This window comes from Lepidochelys kempii, chromosome 2, assembly GCF_965140265.1.
Source record: "Lepidochelys kempii isolate rLepKem1 chromosome 2, rLepKem1.hap2, whole genome shotgun sequence".
In the NCBI taxonomy this organism is placed as follows: Eukaryota; Metazoa; Chordata; order Testudines; family Cheloniidae; genus Lepidochelys; species Lepidochelys kempii.
The window spans coordinates 162,818,982-162,841,339 of NC_133257.1; the positions used below are offsets into that span (position 1 = coordinate 162,818,982).

Below are 22,358 nucleotides of genomic sequence, written 5' to 3' on the forward strand. Positions count from 1 at the left end.
ATATTGCCACTGTTAGACAATTGCAACAAATTTTATACAAAGTATGTTAGGTAAGGTATCAATGAAAAAGTCACAATCTATCATCTTTGGATCTAATGTGAAATCCCTTTATATCCCATTTCTCACCCATAACAATTTAACATTCAACACGAAGACTTTGTCCAAACCATGGGAATGGCCATGAGTACTAGGATGACTCCTAAATATGCCAACTTCTTCATGGGCCACATTGAGGAAGCATTTCTGGACAAGTACACCACAAAACCAATGAAATACCCTAGATACATCAATGATATTTTCTTTGGACAGATGACCTAAAGTTCATCGTAGATTTCCACCACAATTTCAACAACCACTCCCCCTTCTTTAAACTCTCTCTAGAACAGTCCTACATTAGCATCAACTTCCTGAACGCAACAATCAGCTTCAACCATGGAACCCTACAGCCAAGAAACCCATAGTTCATCATACCTACCTTCACAGATCCAGTAACCACCCCAAACCCCCCAAGAAATTTATCTACAGCCAGACGCTCTCATACCACAGAATATGGTCTGAGGAGAAAGTCTGGGATATACATCTTAACACACTTAAAACTGCCTACACCAAACAAGGACACTCCACTAGAGAAGTAGATATACTTCATGGAATGGGCCACTCAAATACCTCAAGAAAACCTGCTTTAACAAATAAACCTCCCTGTTACAATTACAACCCATACTTGATGGGGTCCTCATCCTAAAGAAATCTTTCCTGAACCCCCTCTGTTGGCCTTCAAACAACCCTCCCAAGCTCATAATCAGAAGTAGCTCCACACAGACGAGGATACACCAACTGAAAACCACCAGATCCTTCCAGAACAACAGATGCAAAAACTGTACACATCAACAGCTACAATGATCAATAATCCCCATAACACACCTTTCAAGATCCATGTCTATATGTGCTTATCACAATATATGGTGTACCTTTTCCTGTGCACTAAATGCCCCAATAACAACTTAGTGGGTGAAATGAGACAATCAGTATGCTCCAAATGAACTCTCACAGAAAAACGATAAAAGAAAAACACCCTATCACCTGTGTGTGAACACTTTTCACAAAGCGATCATTATATCTGACCTCTCAATGCTCATCCTCAAAGGAAGCCTGCACAACACCTTCAAAAGAGAAGCCTGGGAGTTTACATTCATAACTTTCCTAGATGCTAAAAATCATGGGCTGAATATGGACACTGGATTTATGGTTTATTACAATAATCTGTAACCTACAAACCCCCTCCCAGCTATTTTTTCTCCCCATCCCATAACACCTCTCCTGTCATAGGAGTTAACTGGCCACTTAATACATATTTCAAAGGACAATTCAAGGTGAACTACATGTGCTAAACGATGTGTTCCATCTTGTACATTTCCCAGACCTGAGAAAAGCTCATCCTAAGATTGATAGCTTGTATCTTTCACCAATAGAAGTTAGTCCTGGCTATGACAACACTACATATAAGAAAACAAAATGGTAACAGTAATCAGTTTGGTACAGTAATCATGGTTAAACTTTCTTCCATTTTGAGATATTCCCAGTTTCAGCAATTATTCCCAATTTTAAGTACAGGGAATCTCTCAAACTGGTAAATCTTTCAAAATGGAAGACACTAAAGTGTAATCATTGTCTTTTTATAATGGATTCTCCTGTTGCTTCAATGGATAACTTCTTTAGTTTTAAACAGTTTTTAGAGACACTCACCTCCAAACTATATATCTTTCCTTTAGAACAAATTCTACCCTCATTTAAAAGTGCCATTTCACTCAACTGAGAAAGAGTAATGTAACTGTTCTAAACTAGCCACAGTCAAAATGGTGGTGCAGTTTTGGGTTACTCAGAACAATATATGGAGGTTATATATAGACATTTCAGAGAACATAGGTTGGGCATATAAGCATTAAATAATATTGATTTACGATCATGTTTTTACAATGTTTTATTCTTTTAAATATGAAAACATTATACATTGAGGTGTTATTTAGAGGACAAATTACACAAGAATTACACCTTCTGTGAGCAGTGCACAATAATGAAACATTTTTACATTTCAAACATCTTTTCTTTCTTGTCAGTTTTCAACAAATGAGTAAATTTTTGTTGCAAACAAGTTACAAAGTGCTGTTAAAGCATTTTTGCAAATTCCCACAAAAAAGGATCATGCTTACTAGGATACTTTTTAATGTAGTAAAGATTAAATCGGAATTAGACTTCTAAATAGTAAGATGGAGAAGCTGACGAAGATAATTTAACACACTGAGACAGGTTCAAAGACAGAATGGTCATTTTAAAAAAAGATAATCGATATTCCTATTAAGATTTTTTTAAGTTGATTCTCTAAGAGTAAGTTGCTGACAGCCAGATCCTAACTGCTTTATTCCCACAAATAGTCAGTGGGAATATCAAGCATGAGAAAAGCAAGCAAGAATTAATCCCAAGTGTTTTTATTAATAGAAAACCAGCCCATCAAAAATAGTGCCATTGCAGCTGATTAACTCATCTTTCAGCGATAACTCTATAACTTTCTATTACCATATGTACTACAAGTTGAATTTCCGCCCAGCCAGAGGGCCAGTAAAAGGCCTATGCATGAGCTATATCCATTTAAATCCTCCACATGGTGCACAGGCTTTTTGATGGCCCTCTACGCAAGGATGAATTTTGGTGATCACTAGAGGACACATTTGCAGACACTGAAATTCATGGATGTTTTGCCACTGACTTCTAGATTTTAAAGCATGTAGCTTTCATTGTGTTGGGTGGGAGGGGGAAATCATGAAAGGTTGACTGGTTTAATATATGAAAGGTTGAAGCTGGATGTAAAATAGACAAGCTAATGTTACTGACACCTATACATTAACTTTCTAGAGAGGAGGCAATTTATTTTTTTCAACAGTTACAATTGTTTTGTACCAAGAATCTTAAACTTGTTTTTAAGATCACAAAAACATGGAGAATAGGCATTTTTAGATAGATTTTTTTATAAAGTTTTACAACTATATCATTTTATCTTTAGTCGTTACTTCATGAGAGTAATCCCACTGACACCAGCAGAATTACCTGCAAATAGGTATTATTCATATGATTAAAGGCTGCAGGATTAGGTCCATGCTTTTTCACTAAAAACTCCTGATCACTATATAATATAACTGAGTAAATAAATGTGTCTCTCTCACTAGAAGGATCTAATTTTTTATGATTAGAAAATGCTTCAATCTAGTATCCACCTTTCTTTGGGCAGGTCATTTGGATTTCAGTGCAATTGGGTCACATTACCAAAATACAATTTTATCCAGATTAGGTGACTACACCTCATTTTATCTACCTGGGAACAATCCTGTGCACAGGTATATATGCTACATTTTGGTACTTGAGAACTTAAGGATACCTGCCAACCCTATGGGGTTGCTGTTGTGTCTTACTATATTGTATGTCTCCTTCAGTGAATCTGGGAATGGTGTTACAGTATTAAAACTTCAAATTCATTGATACTGTGATGTCACTCCCATTGAAAACATAGACAGTTGGAGCACCATTCATCCACTACCATGAGATACTTTTAGTGACAAACAAGGAGCATTTTATCTCCCCGAAATTGTCTGTTTTCAAACTAATTTTGAGTGGCTATTAAAAAACCCCAAACAAACAAAGCACACCACAGAAGTAAAAGTTCCATGAGGCAAAAACATTAGCACTGAGCTACAGCAAATTTTACCCAAAGAAAAGTATAGTTCTCAAACTTTCACTTTAAAATTATATCAACGTTAACGTTCACCTCAAGGAAAAGTTTGATTTTTTAAAATATATTTTTCCTAAACCTTGTCTTTAACCACTTCTAAATATACATCTATAGATACACGACAATATTACTAAAACTTAAGAGAATAACAGAGTGAAGTCAGTGTCTATTTTTTCTCTGTCTTTGAGGTGTTCAGTGCCGATTCTCCTTGACTTTTACACATTGATTTCTGCTCTTTTTCTGACTAAGGCAGGTGGAGAAGGAATGAATGTTTAAACTTTTTACAACAAAATATTTTAAAAATCCAGGCTCTAATCTTACAATGAACTCTATACCAGTGGAGCTCTATACGTAGTGACTTCAATGGCGGAGCTGTCCACCGGCTTTGGAACGAATTGAGACTACTGATTTGTTCTGTGCATTTATGATTCACGTGATAACTGATCTGATTTTTGGTTTTCATTTATAAGAAATTTTGTACTATGCTTTACAAAAGGAGAGTGCTTCTTTGCAGTAATAATGTGTGTACATACACATTTATATAGCTACATTTTTAATTGACTAGAACACATTTAAACCATGAAAGTCTTAACCTACATCTAATTTTCAAATAGTCTTCAACTTGAATGTACTTTTGAAAAGAGGATTATGGATATTTTTTACATACCTGACTCTGCTTACGAAAACATAGCTAGTTTCCTTTGTTCTAATTATGGTCCATATCCTTCCCACTCTGGTTTTCACTGTGGAATGATAAAATGAGTAGAAAGCCCACTCAGATGGCTATAAATCTGTTGAAGGCTGGTGAGCTCAGAGCATCGAGAATCTCACAACCCCTTAATCAGGTTTTTGGGTGGGAAACTCCCAGTGAAAACAACTCTACATAGCATTGTTTCCTTGCAAATTACAGGGTAAAGTGTGCAAAAATGAATGTCGATCCAGTCAGATTTAATTCCCAGAGGTTCCTACTTCATGCATGCAAACCTAAGAGGGACTTGAAGTGTTTTGGAGCCAGGTATGGGTTGAAAGGCCATGGCAGAAGCAGTCTAGATGGTATATTGTTAGAGAGGACAGGAAGAGTCCCAGGAAATGTCATGGAGAGTCTGGCCCTCTTTGTAAATACCCCATTCCTCTGTTACCTTCAGATGCACAGAGAAATGGGTGAAGGTCCAAACTCTCTGAGACCCCTCTGTGGGCTGCTAAACCCTATTCCAAAGTAATGATGCTGTGCAGAAACCCTGTAATTTCACTCCATAGATTTTTCCATCTAACTACAGCCCATTTGTGGTACTTTTTGCAAAAGAGGACTGTATGTACTTGTGTCCAAATATGAATATTTTTAAAAAGAAGGCTGTTATATCCTGCTGATCGTTAACAAGAATTCCAGGGCCTGGACCTACTGAAGTAAATGGCAAAACTTCCACTGACTTCAGTAGGGCCAGGATTTCACTCCAGGATTATACTGAGTCATCTCAGTCTATTTTATTTTAGAAACTACTGTTTTTAAGTGTGTAATGTGGGGTGAGGGGGTACAGTATTAATTGGCTGTAAAACTTTATTTTTGTTTACACTAATGTAAAAAGCTTTAGTTTGTATGACAAGTATGAGTAAAGGTGGATATTTGTTAATATTGCTATGAATGTTTACAATGAAAGAGCTTCTCTAGGCAAATTTCTTGCTAGAACACTTAAAAAAGCCTCACACGGTAAAACAAACTCAAACACTTGGGGTCAGATGTTCAAGGGTATTTAGGGCCCTACGGATGCTGCTAGGAGCCTAGGGGGATTTTCAAGAGCACCTACGTTCTTAACTCCTATTAATGGCGAGTAAGGCACTTTTGAAAATCCGACTAGGCATCTAGCTGCATCTTGAGGCTCCTAAATACCCTTAAACATCTGCCTCTTAGTGTTTTTAAAAGGCAAGGGGTAAACAACTTTATTTTCATAAGTTTAGTTACTCATATACAAATACCACATTTATACAGCGATAGAGTTTGTTTTTAAACATACATTCAGCAACATTTTTCTACAGTTTAATTCACACAGTGGCCTAGATTTTCTGGGAGAAAACCCCCTCCTTGTAAGAAAAGGAGACCAAGATCCAGAAGTTGTTTGCTGAGAGGCTTAGACACAGGGAACCTGTGGCACTCATTGGCCTCTCTGGACAGGCTTCTCCATGGGAGAGGATGCTTTGACCCAAAGTTTCCACAGACAACAAAATTCTACCTGTAGTATCATCATGCTGTGTAAGTAAAATGGTACTTGAGCACTTTCCAATTTTAATAATGGCCATTCAAAAATAGGTATGGTCCTGAGTAACCACCGCATACTATAGTTGAAGCTGTGGAATGACTTCACGTTTCAGGGATCAGGTTTGTTAATGGAGACGGATGTGGCAGAAAGGGGTTATTGTACAAAGAAGTGGTCCTTCAATTTAGAAACCGAGTTGTCAGGAAAAAAAGCATTTCTATTGTACTAATTAAAATATTTAGTTTTTATGCTGTATTTTTAATGTTTACTTTTAAATATTAAAATTAAGCACAATTTTGAGTCATTTAAGGTGTTCAATTTAACATGATTTATATTTTCCACTTTCAAAGTTGGTTAATAACATTTACTTTAAAATAAACCAATAGTTTTATTTGGGGGTGCGTAAATTAACTTAATAAATAACCAGTAACATCACACTCCACATAAAAATAAATTGCAGTCGTCTTCTTATAAACATAAGATTATGATTTCCATAATGTTCCATTGCCTCACTAGCCATTGAAATGTGGCAACTTAAATGTATACTTTGATTATATAGTGAACTACACTGAGTAGAGGGTGCATAAGAAAAATAAAGTGGAAACTTATCAGTTTCTTACAGGGCACCTGATCAAAATCTGTACAAAAGATATGAATATTTTAAGATAATTACCCATTTTTAACGTAATAATATACAGATGCCACCTTTTATAAATGTACCTATGTTCACTTGCCAATAAAACAGTAAACAAACCAATATTTTAAACAATTCTTATAAATTATTTGGAGCTTTTTTTTTTTTTCCCCGCCACTCTCCAACAATGTACAAAAATAATACTACAGGACTATCAATCAGTCTGACCTACCCCTCACTCCACAGAAGAGCAGAGGCTATAGAAATAGAGGTTCTTATCAATCATCACTGTAGATGTCTCCAGCAAATGGTAGGTGCACATGACTGCCTGTGACATTGGGAAGTCGAGACAGATCAGGAAGGTTCTGGATGCGTGACCTGAGTTCTTTTCGCACCTGGGATACTCTGGCTAACTTACGCTTGTATTCCTGTAATGCAAAAGTAGTTGACATTAGATTATTTTCCAGTCACCGTTGCTTTCATGGTGGGATTTTCAAAATCTCATCCATAGTGTTTAACTGACATTTTGTTGACCCTTAAGCGAGTGAGGTCATGAAATGAGTTAGACAACCAGATATTTTCCAAGTAGGAAGAAGAAAAGGAGTACTTGTGGCACCTCAGAGACTAACAAATTTATTTGAGCATAAGCTTTCGTGAGCTATAGCTCACTTCATCAGATGCAATCCTTCCACTCCATATAGCTAAATTCAGTGCCTCGCATAATGACAGGTTTCAGAGTAGCAGCCGTGTTAGTCTGTATTCGCAAAAAGAAAAGGAGTACTTGTGGCACCTTAGAGACTAACAAATTTATTTGAGCATAAGCTTTCGTGAGCTACAGCTCACTTCATTGGATTGCATTAATCAGAAAGCTTATGCTCAAATAAATAAATTTGTTAGTCTCTAAGGTGCCATAAGTACTCCTTTTCTTTTTGCGAATACAGACTAATACGGCTGCTACTCTGAAACCTTTCCAAGTAGAGTTTATCACCTACTGGAATCAGTGTTTGATTCCCAGACAGCTCAGGAATCACAACACAGCTCAAGAGATTGATTTAGTTCACTGTACATTTTGTTTTGGGGGCTTTTTCGTTGTCCTGTGACTATACAAAAACTAAACAAGGAGGATGCCAGTCTTAAATAATACAATTGTAGAAATGTCTACATGTGACTAATACCATGGGATTATTCTGAGATCATTTAATATGGTATTAAAGCATCTTGTGACTGATTGTCTTCTCACTTGCCCCATAACTCTACTGACATCCAGAAAGTTACTTGTCATTTACACTAGCAAGAGAGCTGCAGCTGGCTCAATTCCTTTCAATTAAAGCACTAGAAATGCCAAGCGAGATTGGCCAAATGTCAAAAATGGTTAGACTGAGGTACAGGGAAATTGAATGACTTGCCCAACATGCCACTGGGAATTAGAGCAGAGCAAGAAGTAGAACCGAACATTCCTGGCTCCCTGCTGCGTTCTAAGCACTTTACAGCTCCTACATTAAAACACTGGCTGGCTCACTACAAAAGCAATTTTCCCTCTCTTGGTATTGACACTTCCTCATCAATTACTGGGGGTGGACCACATCCACCCTGATTGAATTGGCTCTGTCAACACTGGTTCTCCACTTGTAAGGTAACTCCCTTCTCTTCATGTGTCTGTATATTTATGCCTGCACCTGTAATTTTCACTCCATGCATCTGAAGAAGTGGGTTTTTTACCCACAAAAGCTTATGCCCAAATAAATCTGTTAGTCTTTAAGGTGCCACCTGACTCCTCGTTGTTTTTATGACCTTGTTAATACACCAATATGGATGGCAAGTAAACTGGCGTCAAAGAGAAATCCCAAGTTCCTAATTAGAAGTTAAACACATAGGTGTGAGGAGTTAACCTCAATATAATGAGAAACGGAGATGAAATACTGGCCCTCAGCCCCAATCAACAAATCCTTTGTTTTGTTTATATTAATTGACACACAGTCACAGACCATCCAAAACGATGCATCAGGCAATGTGAGGTTCATGTAACCCAAAAGGGTCAGAAAACAAACATAGTTCTTAACGTCATCAAAGCAAAAGTGATCATTAGCAATTCAATCAGAGTCCCATGAGGTACTAAATGCAGTACAAATAATAAATGATCTATAGTTAGGAATCAGAGCTTCAAAATTTGCTGACTCGATACAGAACAAAGCTGTATTCGTATTACTATTTTCTATTATATGAATTATAAGAAAGCTCTATAGAATTGTATATCATTTGCTGAAAGGGGGGGAAAAAGAGAGTGGTCATATTTGTCCAGATCACCTTCGTTGGGAAGAGGCTCTGGAAGTGGAAAATGTAATCCTGATTGGGTCCTTTGGACACTACAGCAATATAATGTACTGTTCAATATTTTATGTTTCAGTAGTATCCATAGGTCCCAGTTGGATTGACTCTGTACACACACAGATACAAAGACATGGTCCTTTGCCACAAAGATCTTAAAATCTAAAAGTCTGATGATAATCCTGTGCTTTCATCTCCATTTGTTTCTAGTCCAGCATGCATGAACACACGCTTGAGAACTCTTTGGTGACATAGGGGGCACAGACGTTCAAATTAAAGGAAAGAATAAGGATTATTGTTCACAAAGACAAATAATTTGGCAATCTGTATAACATTTCATTGCATTAGGTTCACCAGTTTCAGAACACAAATGGCTAGAGGTCCAACACTAAGGTATCAGATTCTAAGGAGCTGACAGAAAGCTTGAAGCCAGTAGATTTGGCTTCAGTAATGATATAAAAATGATATAAAACAATGCAGGAGAGGTTCAATGAAATCCTATGCAAAACCAAACTGTCCAAAGGAGCTAAAAATTGGCAAAAAGCCTAACATCAATTAGCCTAACTATAAAATAATATTAATGGTAACCTTTCCTTAAAGAATGAGGAGTACTTATGGCACATTAGAGACTAACAAATTTATTTGAGCATAAGCTTTCGTGGGCTAAAACCCACTTCATCAGATGCATGCAGTAGAAAATACAGTAGGAAGAGATATTTATACACACAGAGAACATGAAAAAAATGGGTGTTGCCATACCAACTATAATGAGAATTATCAGTTAAGGTGAGCTATTATGAGCAGAAGAAAAAAACCTCTTGTCGTGATAATCAGGATGGCCCATTTCCAACAGTGGACAAGAAGGTCTGAGTAACAGTAGGGGGAAAAATAAACATGGGGAAATAGTTTTACTTTGTGTAATAACCCATCCACTCTCAGTCTTTATTCAAGCCTAATTTAATGATGTCCACTTTGCAAATTAATTCCAATTCAGCAGTTTCTCGTTGGAGTCTGTTTTTGAAGTTTTTTTGTTGTAGTATTGAGACTCTCACAGATCTTGGGAGACAGGCCAGTCCTTGCTTACAGACAGCCCCCCAACCTGAAGCAAATACTCACCAGCAACCACACACCACACAACAAAAAAACTAACCCAGGAACTTATCATTGCAACAAAGCCCGTTGCCAACTGTGTCCACATATTTATTCAGGGGACACCATCAAAGGGCCTAATTACATCAGCCACACTATCAGAGGCTCTTTCACCTGCACATCTACCAATGTGACATATGCCATCATGTGCCAGCAATGCCCCTCTGCCAGGTACATTGGCCAAACCGGGCAGTCTCTACGTGAAAGAATAAATGGACACAAATCAGATGTCAAGAATGGTAACATTCAAAAACCAGTCAGAGAACACTTCAATCTCCCTGGTCAATCTCCCAGACCTAAAAGTCGCAATACTCCAACAAAAAAACTTCAAAAACAGACTCCAACGAGAAACTGCTGAATTGGAAGCGGCACAGGTTCCTTAGCAGGTTGCTTGACACAACACTAAAATTCCCTTCCACTTGTAACACAGCATTCCCGTATTAACATCCATCTCAGGAATATGTAACAAAAGCTTTTTCCATTATAAACCTCATGTAGAACTAGAATTTCCATTATGTAGAACAGATTTTATGAAGCAATAAATATTCTGGAACCCAATGACCTAATTTTTCATGTACTTGCCTAACACAGTCAACTAAAATTCTGAATTTGTCCAAAATGTTCACAGGGATTTTGGGCGCCCCGCTTGGGATGGAGGCCAATTTTCAGAGCATACATGCTCAGCAGTTTCAGGAAAAACAACCCCAACGAAGCGATTTCCAGTTGGGCAATCAAAATTGAGATATTCAAAATCACTAATCACTTTTGAAAATCTTGGCCTCTGTACTCTGAATGTTTCTACACAACTGCAGTCATCTAAGCATTCCTGGAGTGCTGTAAGATTGATAATAAACAAGCAAAATAAACTGTTACTAAACATATATATAATCATTTGCTATTTTATCATAGTAAATATTACGTAATGATGTGTACATATCCCTTGAGTGCTATCAGAGTGATATTCACAGATTCACAGATTCCAAGGCCAGAAGGAACCATTGTGCTCATCTAGTCTGACCTCCTGTATAACACAGGCCACAGAACTTCCCCAGAATAACTACTACAGCAGGGATCGGCAACCTTTGGCACACAGCCCACTAGGGTAAGTGCCCTGGCGGGCCAGGCCGCTTTGTTTACCTGCCGCGTCCGCAGGTTCAGCACGGGACAAGAGTTGCGCTAGCCACCACTTCCCGCAGCCCCCATTGGCCTGGGACGGCAAACTGCGGCCAGTAGGAGCTGCGATCGGCCGAACCTGCGGATGCGGCAGGTAAACATTGAAAGAGACGGGGTCCAGTGGAAAAATATATGTGATCATGTAATTATGACTGTATTATAATGCACATGAACAAGGAGGGGAGCAAATTAAGGTTGCATAGGCAACCTTAATTCTGACATTTCCTAACTTTTGAGTGCTTGACTTTGCAACCTTAATTATGTTGTTTTAAAGTAGGTTTTATGTGTGCAATTTCCTAGGTTTTTAAAAAACAAAATGAAAGAAAAAACAAAACATAACAAACTAACCCCAAAATACCATCCTGTGGCATCATATTTACACCCACATGGACCATAAGCAGGCTTGAAGGAAACTTTCAATCCAGTACACAGACCTCTGCCACTGGAGCTAACAGAGTAACGGACAGCAATAGTAGGTTGCCATCCAGTGTGGAGCAGCACTAGAGGGAGATGAGACACTTTACCAGTAGGCCTCACAGATATTTCCTGACAGCAGAGGAATATTGAGACTCAGGAACTGGGGGTTCCATTCCATGCTTTGGAGAGGACTGTGCCCTAATGGGAAAAGACTCTTCTGCCCATTTCCCCCAAATGTAGCTCCTTCTGCCCCATCCCCTCCAATCCATCCTTGTCTCAGTCTTGTCTCCTTCATACGCTTGGCTCCTGGTCCAAGACCCATTTTCTTTATCTAGCCAGCACAATTTTCCACACCTCATGCTTACTCATCCGAGACACAGTCGTCTTACCCAGCAAGTCCTAGTCTCATCCCTCCAAACCCACCATTGTCCCAGCCCATGTCCACCCAACTCCCAGGCCCAGGCTCCTGTTTCCACTCTCCCCTACCGCCAGCTCCTTGTCCTCAGTCTCTGTGTCCAACCAGCCCCAGTTCCCCACTTCCCATCTTCTCATCCAATTTTTCCTTTTCTCTTACCCTGGCCTCCAGTCATTCCCTTCTTCACTGGCTGCCAGTTCCAACCTCACTCCCAGGCTCCTTGTCCAATTTCAGTGCCTCCCTCCCTCAGCTCCTTGTCCCACTCTTTGCCCAACTTGACCCAGTTCTCCTCCCAGATAACAGTTCCTTCTCAGATCAGTTTCCCCTGCCCACAGGTTTTCATGCCCAGTCCCTCCCCAGGCTCCTCATCCAATTTCAATCTCCAACCCCCAACCAACAACTCAGTCTATCCCTCCCCTTCCTGTTTCCTTCACCAGCTCCCAGTTGCAGTCTCTTTGTCCATCGAGTTGCAGATCCCCCACCCCCAGCTCCCAGTCACAATCGGCCCCAGCTACTAGTCTCTGTTTTCCTGCCCAGCCAGTTCCAGTCTCCCCTCACCCCAACTCCCAGTTCCAATTTCCCTATCCTTTCCCTGCTAGCCTTCAGTCCCCACTGCATTAGAATCCCACAGTATCTTCCTCCATGCTGCCTGGGCCAACCAAGGGTCATTGAGAGCACAGAAGAAACAGGCTCCCTGCTCTCAGTTCAGGGGCCCAGGTCTGGATCCAGCACAGCCTGCAGCAGTCCAAACTTACAAATGCAGAGGAAGCAGTGCTCATCCCTGGAGTGGAGTATGCTCAGTGTGGATGGAATCTTCAGGAATTTAGCTGTTCAAGTCTAAGAAGTCTCTACTAAGCATGTGTGAACTGAGGTTTTTTATAAAGTTTATAACTTTGTCAAATTTACTGCATGGGGTGCTAAAACGTCTCAAAGAAAAATCACCAGAGTTTTTTATATTGGCAAAACAACATATTCTTCCTAACCTCATTCTCAGAAACAGCTGAATCATTCTGACAGAATTTTCCAAAAAAATTCAGCCTGAGGCAGACACCCGGCACAGAAAAATTCAGCCAAAATGGTTACAGCTTGGCAAAATTATAAGCAACTGAAAATAGGGTCTTCTAATGGGAAGTGTCAGGTAATCTTAATCATGGGGGGAGTTAGCTACCAGCTGTGCCTATAATATATTTACTAAAGCTTAGTCACACTTGCTGCACAATGATCTATGTTAATTTATAAAATGGATAGTATGCAAAGGGAACTGATTAGCTGCTGAAGGGTTGGACTATGCAGGCATCTGCTACAATTGCACATTCAGTGAAGGAAAACTGAAGTAATTTCAAGAAATGGGGTAGGAAGGCAGAGGCACAGTCATGTGACCAATAGCATTAAAATAGATCATAAGTAATCTCCTGGTTGTGACTGAGTTTGTCTCCTTTCCTATAGTTCTGTTATCTGTATTTTGAAGAGGTTATGCTAGTTAAGAATTTGGCTGTAAGTATAATCCCATACCCCAGAATGACAGGTTCCCAACAGATGCTTTTAATTTCATTAACTATTCAATCCTTGATCCCCTGCCAAAACCACCAGGAAGCTCTGAAACATCATAGTTAACACAGGATTAGTCATGGAAGACCAGTACGGAGTAAATGGGCTGGAACAGAGTATTAACGCTGATGCACTGTACAGTAAGAGACAGGTACAACAACCACTAAAAGTCAGCAAACTTTAGAATTGAGAGCAATGAAAAGGAAATTGCCTACAGCCTAAAGACAGCTTCCGAAATTTGTGACCTACTGACAATGGAGCCATTTAAAGAAAATGAATTTCTGAAAGCTAACATGGGCCATCTTAAAAATAGATTTGATATTAAAAATGATGAATTTATTCTTCTCCTTTAGAAAAGTAGGTTTTCACAAACTTGTTTAAGAACAGTTGTGTGAAATACAGGCACAAACGTTTACTATATCTATTAGCTGAACTCTAAAATCGCACCTATCGGACATGTATACTTCATTTCAAAAGCCGTTGCCTGCAGGTTCTCATGAAGCACTTAATTCTACCCTGAGAGCCACGCACATAACTCTGACTTCAGCAAAGTTACGCTTGTGTGTCAAGTGCAAAATTTAGCCTCAGAATTTAAACTGAGCATTTAGCAGAGACAACTGTAGTACACTTGAAAGTAAGAAATTATATATTGTTCAAACGACATTCACTGTTGTGAAGAGAAAAAAAGAACCGAAGAAGCAATTAAGGTCACTAGTCAGAGAATTTATCCCTTAGTACCCAAGAAGCCTGATTTATGAAGTAACAATTTATATTTTCTTCCATTTAAATTAACCTGTGGACAACAGAGGAAGAGATGAAGAAAAGAGATGGACTGTCTTTTTCCAACAATATCCTTTTGACTCAAGGTGGGATATTTTAGGTTGAAATACATTTAACTGATTAAACTACCTCCTAAAGCGGTATGAATTTGTCCTTGGCTCTCTGCTATGGATATGCACCATTCTGTTTGCCTATGGGTAGCCATGCTGATGTCAATGCAGAGCTGATTTTACCAGTTTTGGGCAGGCCTCTCAAAACAAATTTTTGCTCCCTCCCACTCCCCTTTCTCTAAATCATAAATAATTCCTATCCAACATGAACATACTACTGTGCACAATGACAGCCATAGGATTCTGGGAAGATCAGTGAGAGAATCTGGTAGGGTTTCCTCCAATTAAACCAATACAGTGTATGTACAATAGGCTGTGTGGGAAATCTTTGTGTCATCACTAACCCTTTACTCCAGGTAAAACAGAGCCAGCTGTTTGTGCTGATGTCTATGCAAAATTACCAATATATCGAAAAAAGTTTCAGGAAAAAATTCTCAAAATAGGCCAGGGCCTGGGTGCCACCAGACCCCCAGCTACTAAAAGATTGTGTGTGTGCACTCAGGTAAATGTTACCACTTACGGTACTCCAGAAGACTGGAAAAGGGCAAATATAGTGCCAATCTATAAAAAGGGAAATAAGGACAACCCAGGGAATTACAGACCAGTCAACTTAATTTCTGTACCCAGAAAGATAATGGAGCAAATAATTAAGCAATCAATTTGCAAACATCTAGAAGAGAATAAGGTGATAAATAACAGTCTGCATGGATTTGTCAAGAACAAATCCTGTCAAACCAACCTGATAGAAAAAAAAAAAGAAAGCTTTCTTTAACTTCTGAGGATAGGACAAGAAGCAATGGGCTTAAATTGCAGCAAGGGAGGTTTAGGTTGGACATTAGGAAAAAATTCCTATCAGGGTGGTTAAGCAGTGGAATAAAGGACCTAGGGAGGTTGTGGAATCCCCATCATTGGAGATTTTTAAGAGCAGGTTATACAAACACCTGTCAGGAATGGTCTAGATAGTATTTTGTCCTGCCATGAGTGCAGGGGACTCGACTAGATGACCTCTCAAGGTCCATTCCAGTCCTATGATTCTATGATTACACACATTACCTAACAATAATGACCTCATTGATGAATAGGTTGATATATCTCCATTTTACGTGAAGGGATAGCAAGGCAGAAGGGTTCATTTCACCTTGATTTTCAATGATGATGAGCATCCTCAATCCCGTTTACTTTAGAGGCAGATATGGATGCTGAACATCTCTAAAAATCAGACTATAAATAGGGCCCTACCAAATTCACAGCTATGAAAAACGCATCTCGGACCGTGAAATCTGGTCTCCCCCTGTGAAATCTGGTCTTTTGGATGCTTTTACCTATGTTATACAGATTTAATGGGGGAGACCAGCGTTTCTCAATTTGGGTGTGCTGACTCAGAAGGGAGTGGCAGGGGGGTCACAACGCTATTTTAGGGGGGTTGCGGTATTGCCACCCTTACTTCTGCGCCGCCTTCAGAGCTGGGCGGCTGGAGGATGGCTGCTGTTGGCTGGGTGTCTAGCTATGAAGGCAGCACCTCACCACCAGCAGCGCAGAAGGGTGGCAATACCACACCGTGCCATCCTTACTTCTGTGCTGCAGCTGGCTCTGCCTTCAGAGCTGGGCTCCCGGCCAGCAGCCCTTGCTCTCCAGCTGCACAGCTCTTAAGGCAGCACACAAAGGTAGCAGTACCTCAAACCCCTGAGCCTACAATAACCTTGCAACACCCCACACACAACACTCCTTTTTAGGTCAGGACCCCTACAATTACAACACTGAAATTTCAGATTTAAATAGCTGAAATCATGAAATGTATTATTTTTAAAATCCTGTGACCATGAAATTGACCAAAATGGACTGTGAATTTGGTATGGCCCTAACTATAAATGATTTCTATTTCTGTGTGCAAAGCAAGTAGGGTTTGGCCTATTTTAAATCTGATTATTGCTATCCTATTTCCCCTTTCAGGAGCACAAATCAGTGCCCTTAGGGACTCTGATGTAACTGATTCTTCAGCTTTTTAAAACTTAGAGTTTGGCTAGGGGCACTGTCCAAAGCCATATTCTGATTAGCTAGATGAACCATTTTGATGACATCTCACACATGCATTGAGGGACAAATCCAGGTGTCTAAGGGGAGGGAAGGGAGCCTTTCATCAGGCCACACAGCAGCTGCAGAGCTCTTCCAAAGAGGCTGCCCTAGCCCACTGACTGAAGTAGGCTCTGTGCTGGGAGTATGAGAGAAAGGTGGGAAGGAAGGGAGGTACTACACAACAGCAACAGATCCCCTGACTCAACCATTCCTTCAGTCTGCTCCCTCCTCCCCACTACTGCTATATATATGCTACTAAATAGGAGCTATGCTCCATGCATGGGATACATGTCTCTCATATGGACCTCTGCAGTCACTGCACCAGTTCCACAGCTATCAAGGCAGAGGCAGGATTTGTGCCGAATTCCCAACTGTGCCTTGTTCCCCTCCTTGAAAATAAAAACACTATCCTTAATGTTAAATTCAAATATAAGAGAGCTGTAGATGGTGCAGGTAAAGACAGGCAGCTAGGAGAGGGCAGGCCACAGTAGGATCACATCATAATTTTACACTCTCCTCGCCTTGGCCCAAAGTGTCAAGTTGACCTTTCAGAAGCAGTTTGCGCATATCCAGCCACTTTAAACTCACTTCCTGTTGGAACCACTAAACTGGGAGCTGTTCAATAGACTGAATTTTGTTTTTACAGCACACGATGGGATAAAAGTGGCTGCTGAACCATAAACTACTGATGGAAGTGCAACTGAACCTTTAGGGATATAAAGGAGGAGGAAAGGTCCAAACAGCATAAGGAATTTTAAAAGGAGAAAGGAAAGTGGAAAAAAAATGAAAATATATTCAAAAGAGCAGGGAAAGTGTGTTTATAACTTTTTCCCCAACTATTTTCTCTCATTCTTGTACTATTAACCATTTCCCCAAAACACACCTTAACTAGGCAATAACAGCCTGCTCAGGCACATCCTGTTGTGGCTTCCAGCTATATTAAAGAGGGTACAGGTAACAGATTAGGGATCATTTTAAAAACAGTGCTATTTTTCATTATTGGAATTTTTAAATCTTTCATCTACAAAAATGTTGTTGGTCAAAGTTTGCTGCAAGAGAGCAGAGGAAGGTCACTACAGAGCGCACAACAGATACACAAACACACAGGTTATAAATATGCCGAATTCAATGCAGATGTAAGCGGGTGAACTTCCAATGAATTCAAAGGCTTGCCAGCAGTGAATGTAGCCCAACGCTTGTAGAACTGTCTACATGCCATGAAGGATATCTTCGGAAATGTGAGTAGTTCAATATACAATGGCTTTGCTGCTATGGAGTTCTAATTTAATGTTTCTCCGTCAATAGTAGATGACCAGCTACTTTTGGCTTGTTAACAAGTCTTTACAATAACTTTGACCTTCCCAGTTTAGTAAAGGCATTGGAGTCTCCTGTGGTTGAACTTGGTTGTTTCTTGGTTTGTAGGTTTTGATATAGACTCATCCTTGGGGATGATCTGGCCTTTGAAGAACAGGCTTATTATGGCAATACAACAAATTAGATATTGTTCAGTGTTTTTATTGTTATGATTCTTCACAGTGTTCATAAAAGTGTACTTCAACAGACATTTCAAAGACCAAAAAATAGGCCCACGGTAAGGGAAAATTATTTAGTCCCTTTGAAAGCCATGCATCTGAATGTTAACAAAAAAAGTGACTATACAGTAGGGGGAAACAAATTATATATCTGTTTGTGAAATGTAGTATTATAAAGATGTTCTTGATAAGCAGATCTCATACATTCATAAAATAATTAAGTGATCATTCTGAAATGTCATCCAGAAATGAAAAACCTGGACTCTGTCATTCTATCCGTTCCTTACCTAAGTTTCCGTATATAGGTGTTTTGTTCTTAGGATATACTGAAAAATAAAATTACAGAAGACTATGGATGGTGAAATGGATTGATAATCCATTACCAATTCCCTTCTCTGCCATGTGCTTCCTGTGTGACCATGTGCAAGTCACTTGGGGTAAGTCTTCACTGAAGAGTTAGCCCGGGCTATTACTCAGATGTTATCCCTATCTCCCCACCCATCCTCACACAAAATCCCTCACCCACATTAACTGATGCTTTAAACCGAAGCTAACTAGGAAGGCTGGGTGTGGGTTAGAGCTTGAATTCCACTTTCACTCAGGCTCATAACCTATCCACTATGCCGTGAGGATTCAGGCTAAATCACTGGAGTGCTGACAATCTTCCAATGCCTTCCTACAACCCCCCCAACAACCCAGAAAGACAGACAAGTTCTCCCACACTTCACTTGGAAAGAATCATAGAGCAGATCAGCTTACCATAGCTCTAAAGAACCATGGGATATGCCCCCAAAAGTCCTAGCAACATACACAGGGGTGCATAGTATTTGTGAGGACACAGCAACTTGGGCAGGGCTTTGCAGTGTGGTTGCTCACATCCAGATTAGGCCAGCCTAGATGCTGATCAGCCAGGCTAACTCTCCAGTGAAGACATATCCTTAATCTTGCTGAGCCTCAGTTCCCTATCTGAAAAATGGGGATGATAGCACTCCCCTACTTCACAGGGATGTTGTGAGGATACATTAAAAAGACTGCAGGCGCTCAGATACCATGCTGATGGGGACCATATAAATCCCTAAAATGGATAATAGGGTAAAGAGCCATATCCATCTAAGTACTTTTTTCATATTCAATCCATGATACCAGTAGCTGAAAGTTATTACCAAACAACAGCTTTAAGGTGGCCTCTATTTAAAATAAGTTGATGATCTCTAACCAGTTTCACTACTTGGAAGTCTTAGGAGAGAAACCAGCAACTGAACAGGCATGGGGACTCAAGTTATTTGCTGATACTTAGAGGTGAGCTCACCAGATTAGACACACATTTGTGAGGCAACCTAGGAAATTTTGAATTTGTCTTCTCTTCCTGTTCTGTGGTGAGGTAAGGTTCGTCAATCTACAGGCTCTCAATACCACATCTTTTGTGCACATGAAAAGAATTTAAAATTGAAAAAGAACAAAAATAATTTAATCTCCTCCTGGTCTGTCTGTGGTGCAGGAAGCCTCTTCATCCATCTCTGTCAAAAGCAGCAAGGCAGAACCCTGTACTTGGTGTTCAAGAAAGCGCTAGCAGGGAGACCTGGCTTCTACACTAGCAGATGCTTCAAAAGGACAATGTCTAGGCTCCAGGGTATGGCAAGACACCCAACCAGCTGAAATCTGCAACATGCAGGACATACTAGGTGGGAGGGAAGTATGCTGTTGCTTTTCAAGGGAACAATAAAACATGCTCAGCACTGCATCCTTCTGAGCCTACCTGAGGTAATGTACCCTGTGCCAGGGCTCTAATATTATATATGTGACTTGCCACTTTCCTTTCACCCCTCTGTGAAACTGCATCGGAGAAGGGTAAGATTTCACCTGCAATGGGGAGCATAAATATGTGATGAAGCATTTGACACAAAATTAAGTAATTCTACCATGATTTATATAAAAGTCTACCTCAAGTATAATGTGTAGTTTTATTCTAAAATGTGCTGTAAAAAGACCTCATAGGGTCTCTCAACATCTCCCATTTCACAAGTGCTCAGTTTACAAGTTCAAAGATTACTTTTCTAACTGGTAGCCCTGCAAACTCAAACTGGTATTTGAAAGTCAACCCAGGTTCTTTCCTCCTCATACACAATCCTCAGTTGTAAATGTTTGGCAGGCCAAATTAGGCCCTGAGTGACACCTGTGCTACCCTAGGGCTACAAAACTGTACAACTTTAGTATATTGTGAGATTGCACAGGTATAACTGACTAATCCTGTAATTGAAACTTAGCAATTTTGTTGATGGTACACAAGAAGGAACCTGTACCTGAATAACAGAAATCAAAAGTAAAAATTTGCTTGGTCACTCAAGTTAGCCTATATGACTGAATACCCGCATGGTGCAGATCTATGAGTGAAAAATGGAGCTTACTTACTATAACTAGAGGATATTTGAGATGTGTGGTCCCTACCTGTATTCCACTCATAGGTACACGTGCATGTCATGCACCTGAGTTCGAAAATTCTTCAGAGCAGCATCCATTGATCCACGCATGCACAGTAGCTCCCCTCGTGCTCCTCACCAAGGGCATGAAAGGCAGTACGGGATAACATCTTTCCACTTCCTTCTCTTACTGCCATCCAATAGGATATGAAGCAGAGGAGATGGAGGGCAGGTAGTGGAATACAGATAGGAACCACACATCTCAAAGAACCTCCAATTACAGTAAGTAATCTCCATTTCTTCTTCGAGTGATGGTCCCTAGGTGTATTCCATACATGGGTGACTGGAGGAGAGTGCGAGGAAGATGGCAGAAGAGTTGCTGATAGTACTGCCACTCCTACAACTGTATCTGCAGTCACTACTTGCAGGGATAGTCAACAGGTGGACCGCAGGCCAAGTCCGGACCAGAAGACACTTTTGAACGGACCCCAAAATCTTTTTATTTGCTTATCATTATTGTTACTATTTTTTTAAATATTTTCTCTGGAGTCTGGACCTTGACTATACCTTGATCAAGAAATATGGACCTTGACAAAAAATAATTGACTTCTCCTAGACTAGAGTGTAGTGTGTTTCACCCATGTGGGCAGAATTCCAAGTTGCTGCCTTGCAGCAGCACACCTGATAGGGATGCCACAAAGGCAGCTTATGCTTGTGTGAAGTGAGCTTTAATACCCCCAGGAAAAGGAATTTTTGGTATTTTGTAACATTCTAAGATTCCCCCTGAAACCCACTTAGAAATTCTCTGGGAAGATATAGCTTGCCCATGCGACCTTTCCACTATGGCAATGAAGAGAAGGAACTGGAGAGGCATCGACCCACCCTGCGTTTTATGCCTTTGGTCAGGAGCATGAGGGGAGTTACAAACTGTGAATTTGTGGATCAACGGACACTTCTTTGAAGACTTTCCAGACTCAGGCGCATGGCGCTCACGCATACCCACATGTGGAAAACACATAGGGGCCATCACTCAAAGAAGAAGGTGCTATTTTTACATAGTTACTTTTCAGAGTAAACCACAATTTAAATAAATGTGTGTCGAGTTTTGAGGGAGCAATAGAAGATGCTGCAATTAGCAAAAACAGTGGCATGGAATATTACAAAAACTAGACTGTTCACAGAAATATTAAAGAAGAGAGAAAACATATTATTGAACTAGAAAAACGCATTATGCGAAGATGGACAGACTACTTCAATAAACAAATAAAGCATTTTGTAACAGATTATTAGGAGTAGTTTTGTCATGACAGATTTAGAGGAACACTATGAATCTGTCTTGTGGGTAAATTATTTAAAAGTTGTAGATCCAGGCCTAAGCTTCCTTTTACTGGCAATATTTTACGGGTAACTTACATCCAATGAGTATTCAGATTCTTCCTCAGAAAAGTCCATCTCAGCTGTTGTAATTATTTTTCAGTGATGACTTGCTTTTTACCAAGAAGGTCTAACTGAGCTTCAGTGGCTTTCTCATACTCTTACATTTAGGCAGTTCTTCAAGCCCAGGTAAGGAATCTTTTGATCTAACCATTAAACACAGTAGCAATTTTTAAAACAACTATATTAGATTTAAATGCTACCTTTTACATTAATTTAAATTGGCAATTATCAGATTTTCTGTCTTGTCTTTGTGCTCCAGCATTTTATAATTGAAGATAACCCAGATCTGAATGAAGTAAAAGATTTTGCTAATCTCAGCAT

General features: G+C 39.8%; 1 protein-coding gene across 3 annotated transcripts in view; it reads right to left on the bottom strand.

The window, feature by feature from the left end:
- Positions 1-1,993: 1,993 nt before the first annotated feature.
- RPRD1A (regulation of nuclear pre-mRNA domain containing 1A) overlaps positions 1,994-22,358 on the bottom strand; it is a 68,046-nt gene continuing 47,681 nt past the window's right edge. For 2 of the 3 annotated variants that reach the window (XM_073332687.1, XM_073332689.1), the window contains one exon: positions 1,994-7,089. In XM_073332687.1, coding sequence (XP_073188788.1) covers positions 6,940-7,089 — 150 coding nt within the window. In that variant the 3' untranslated portion in view covers positions 1,994-6,939. Of the gene's footprint in view, positions 7,090-10,936; positions 10,970-22,358 lie in introns of those variants that run through there. The other variant, XM_073332686.1, reaches the window with a different exon arrangement.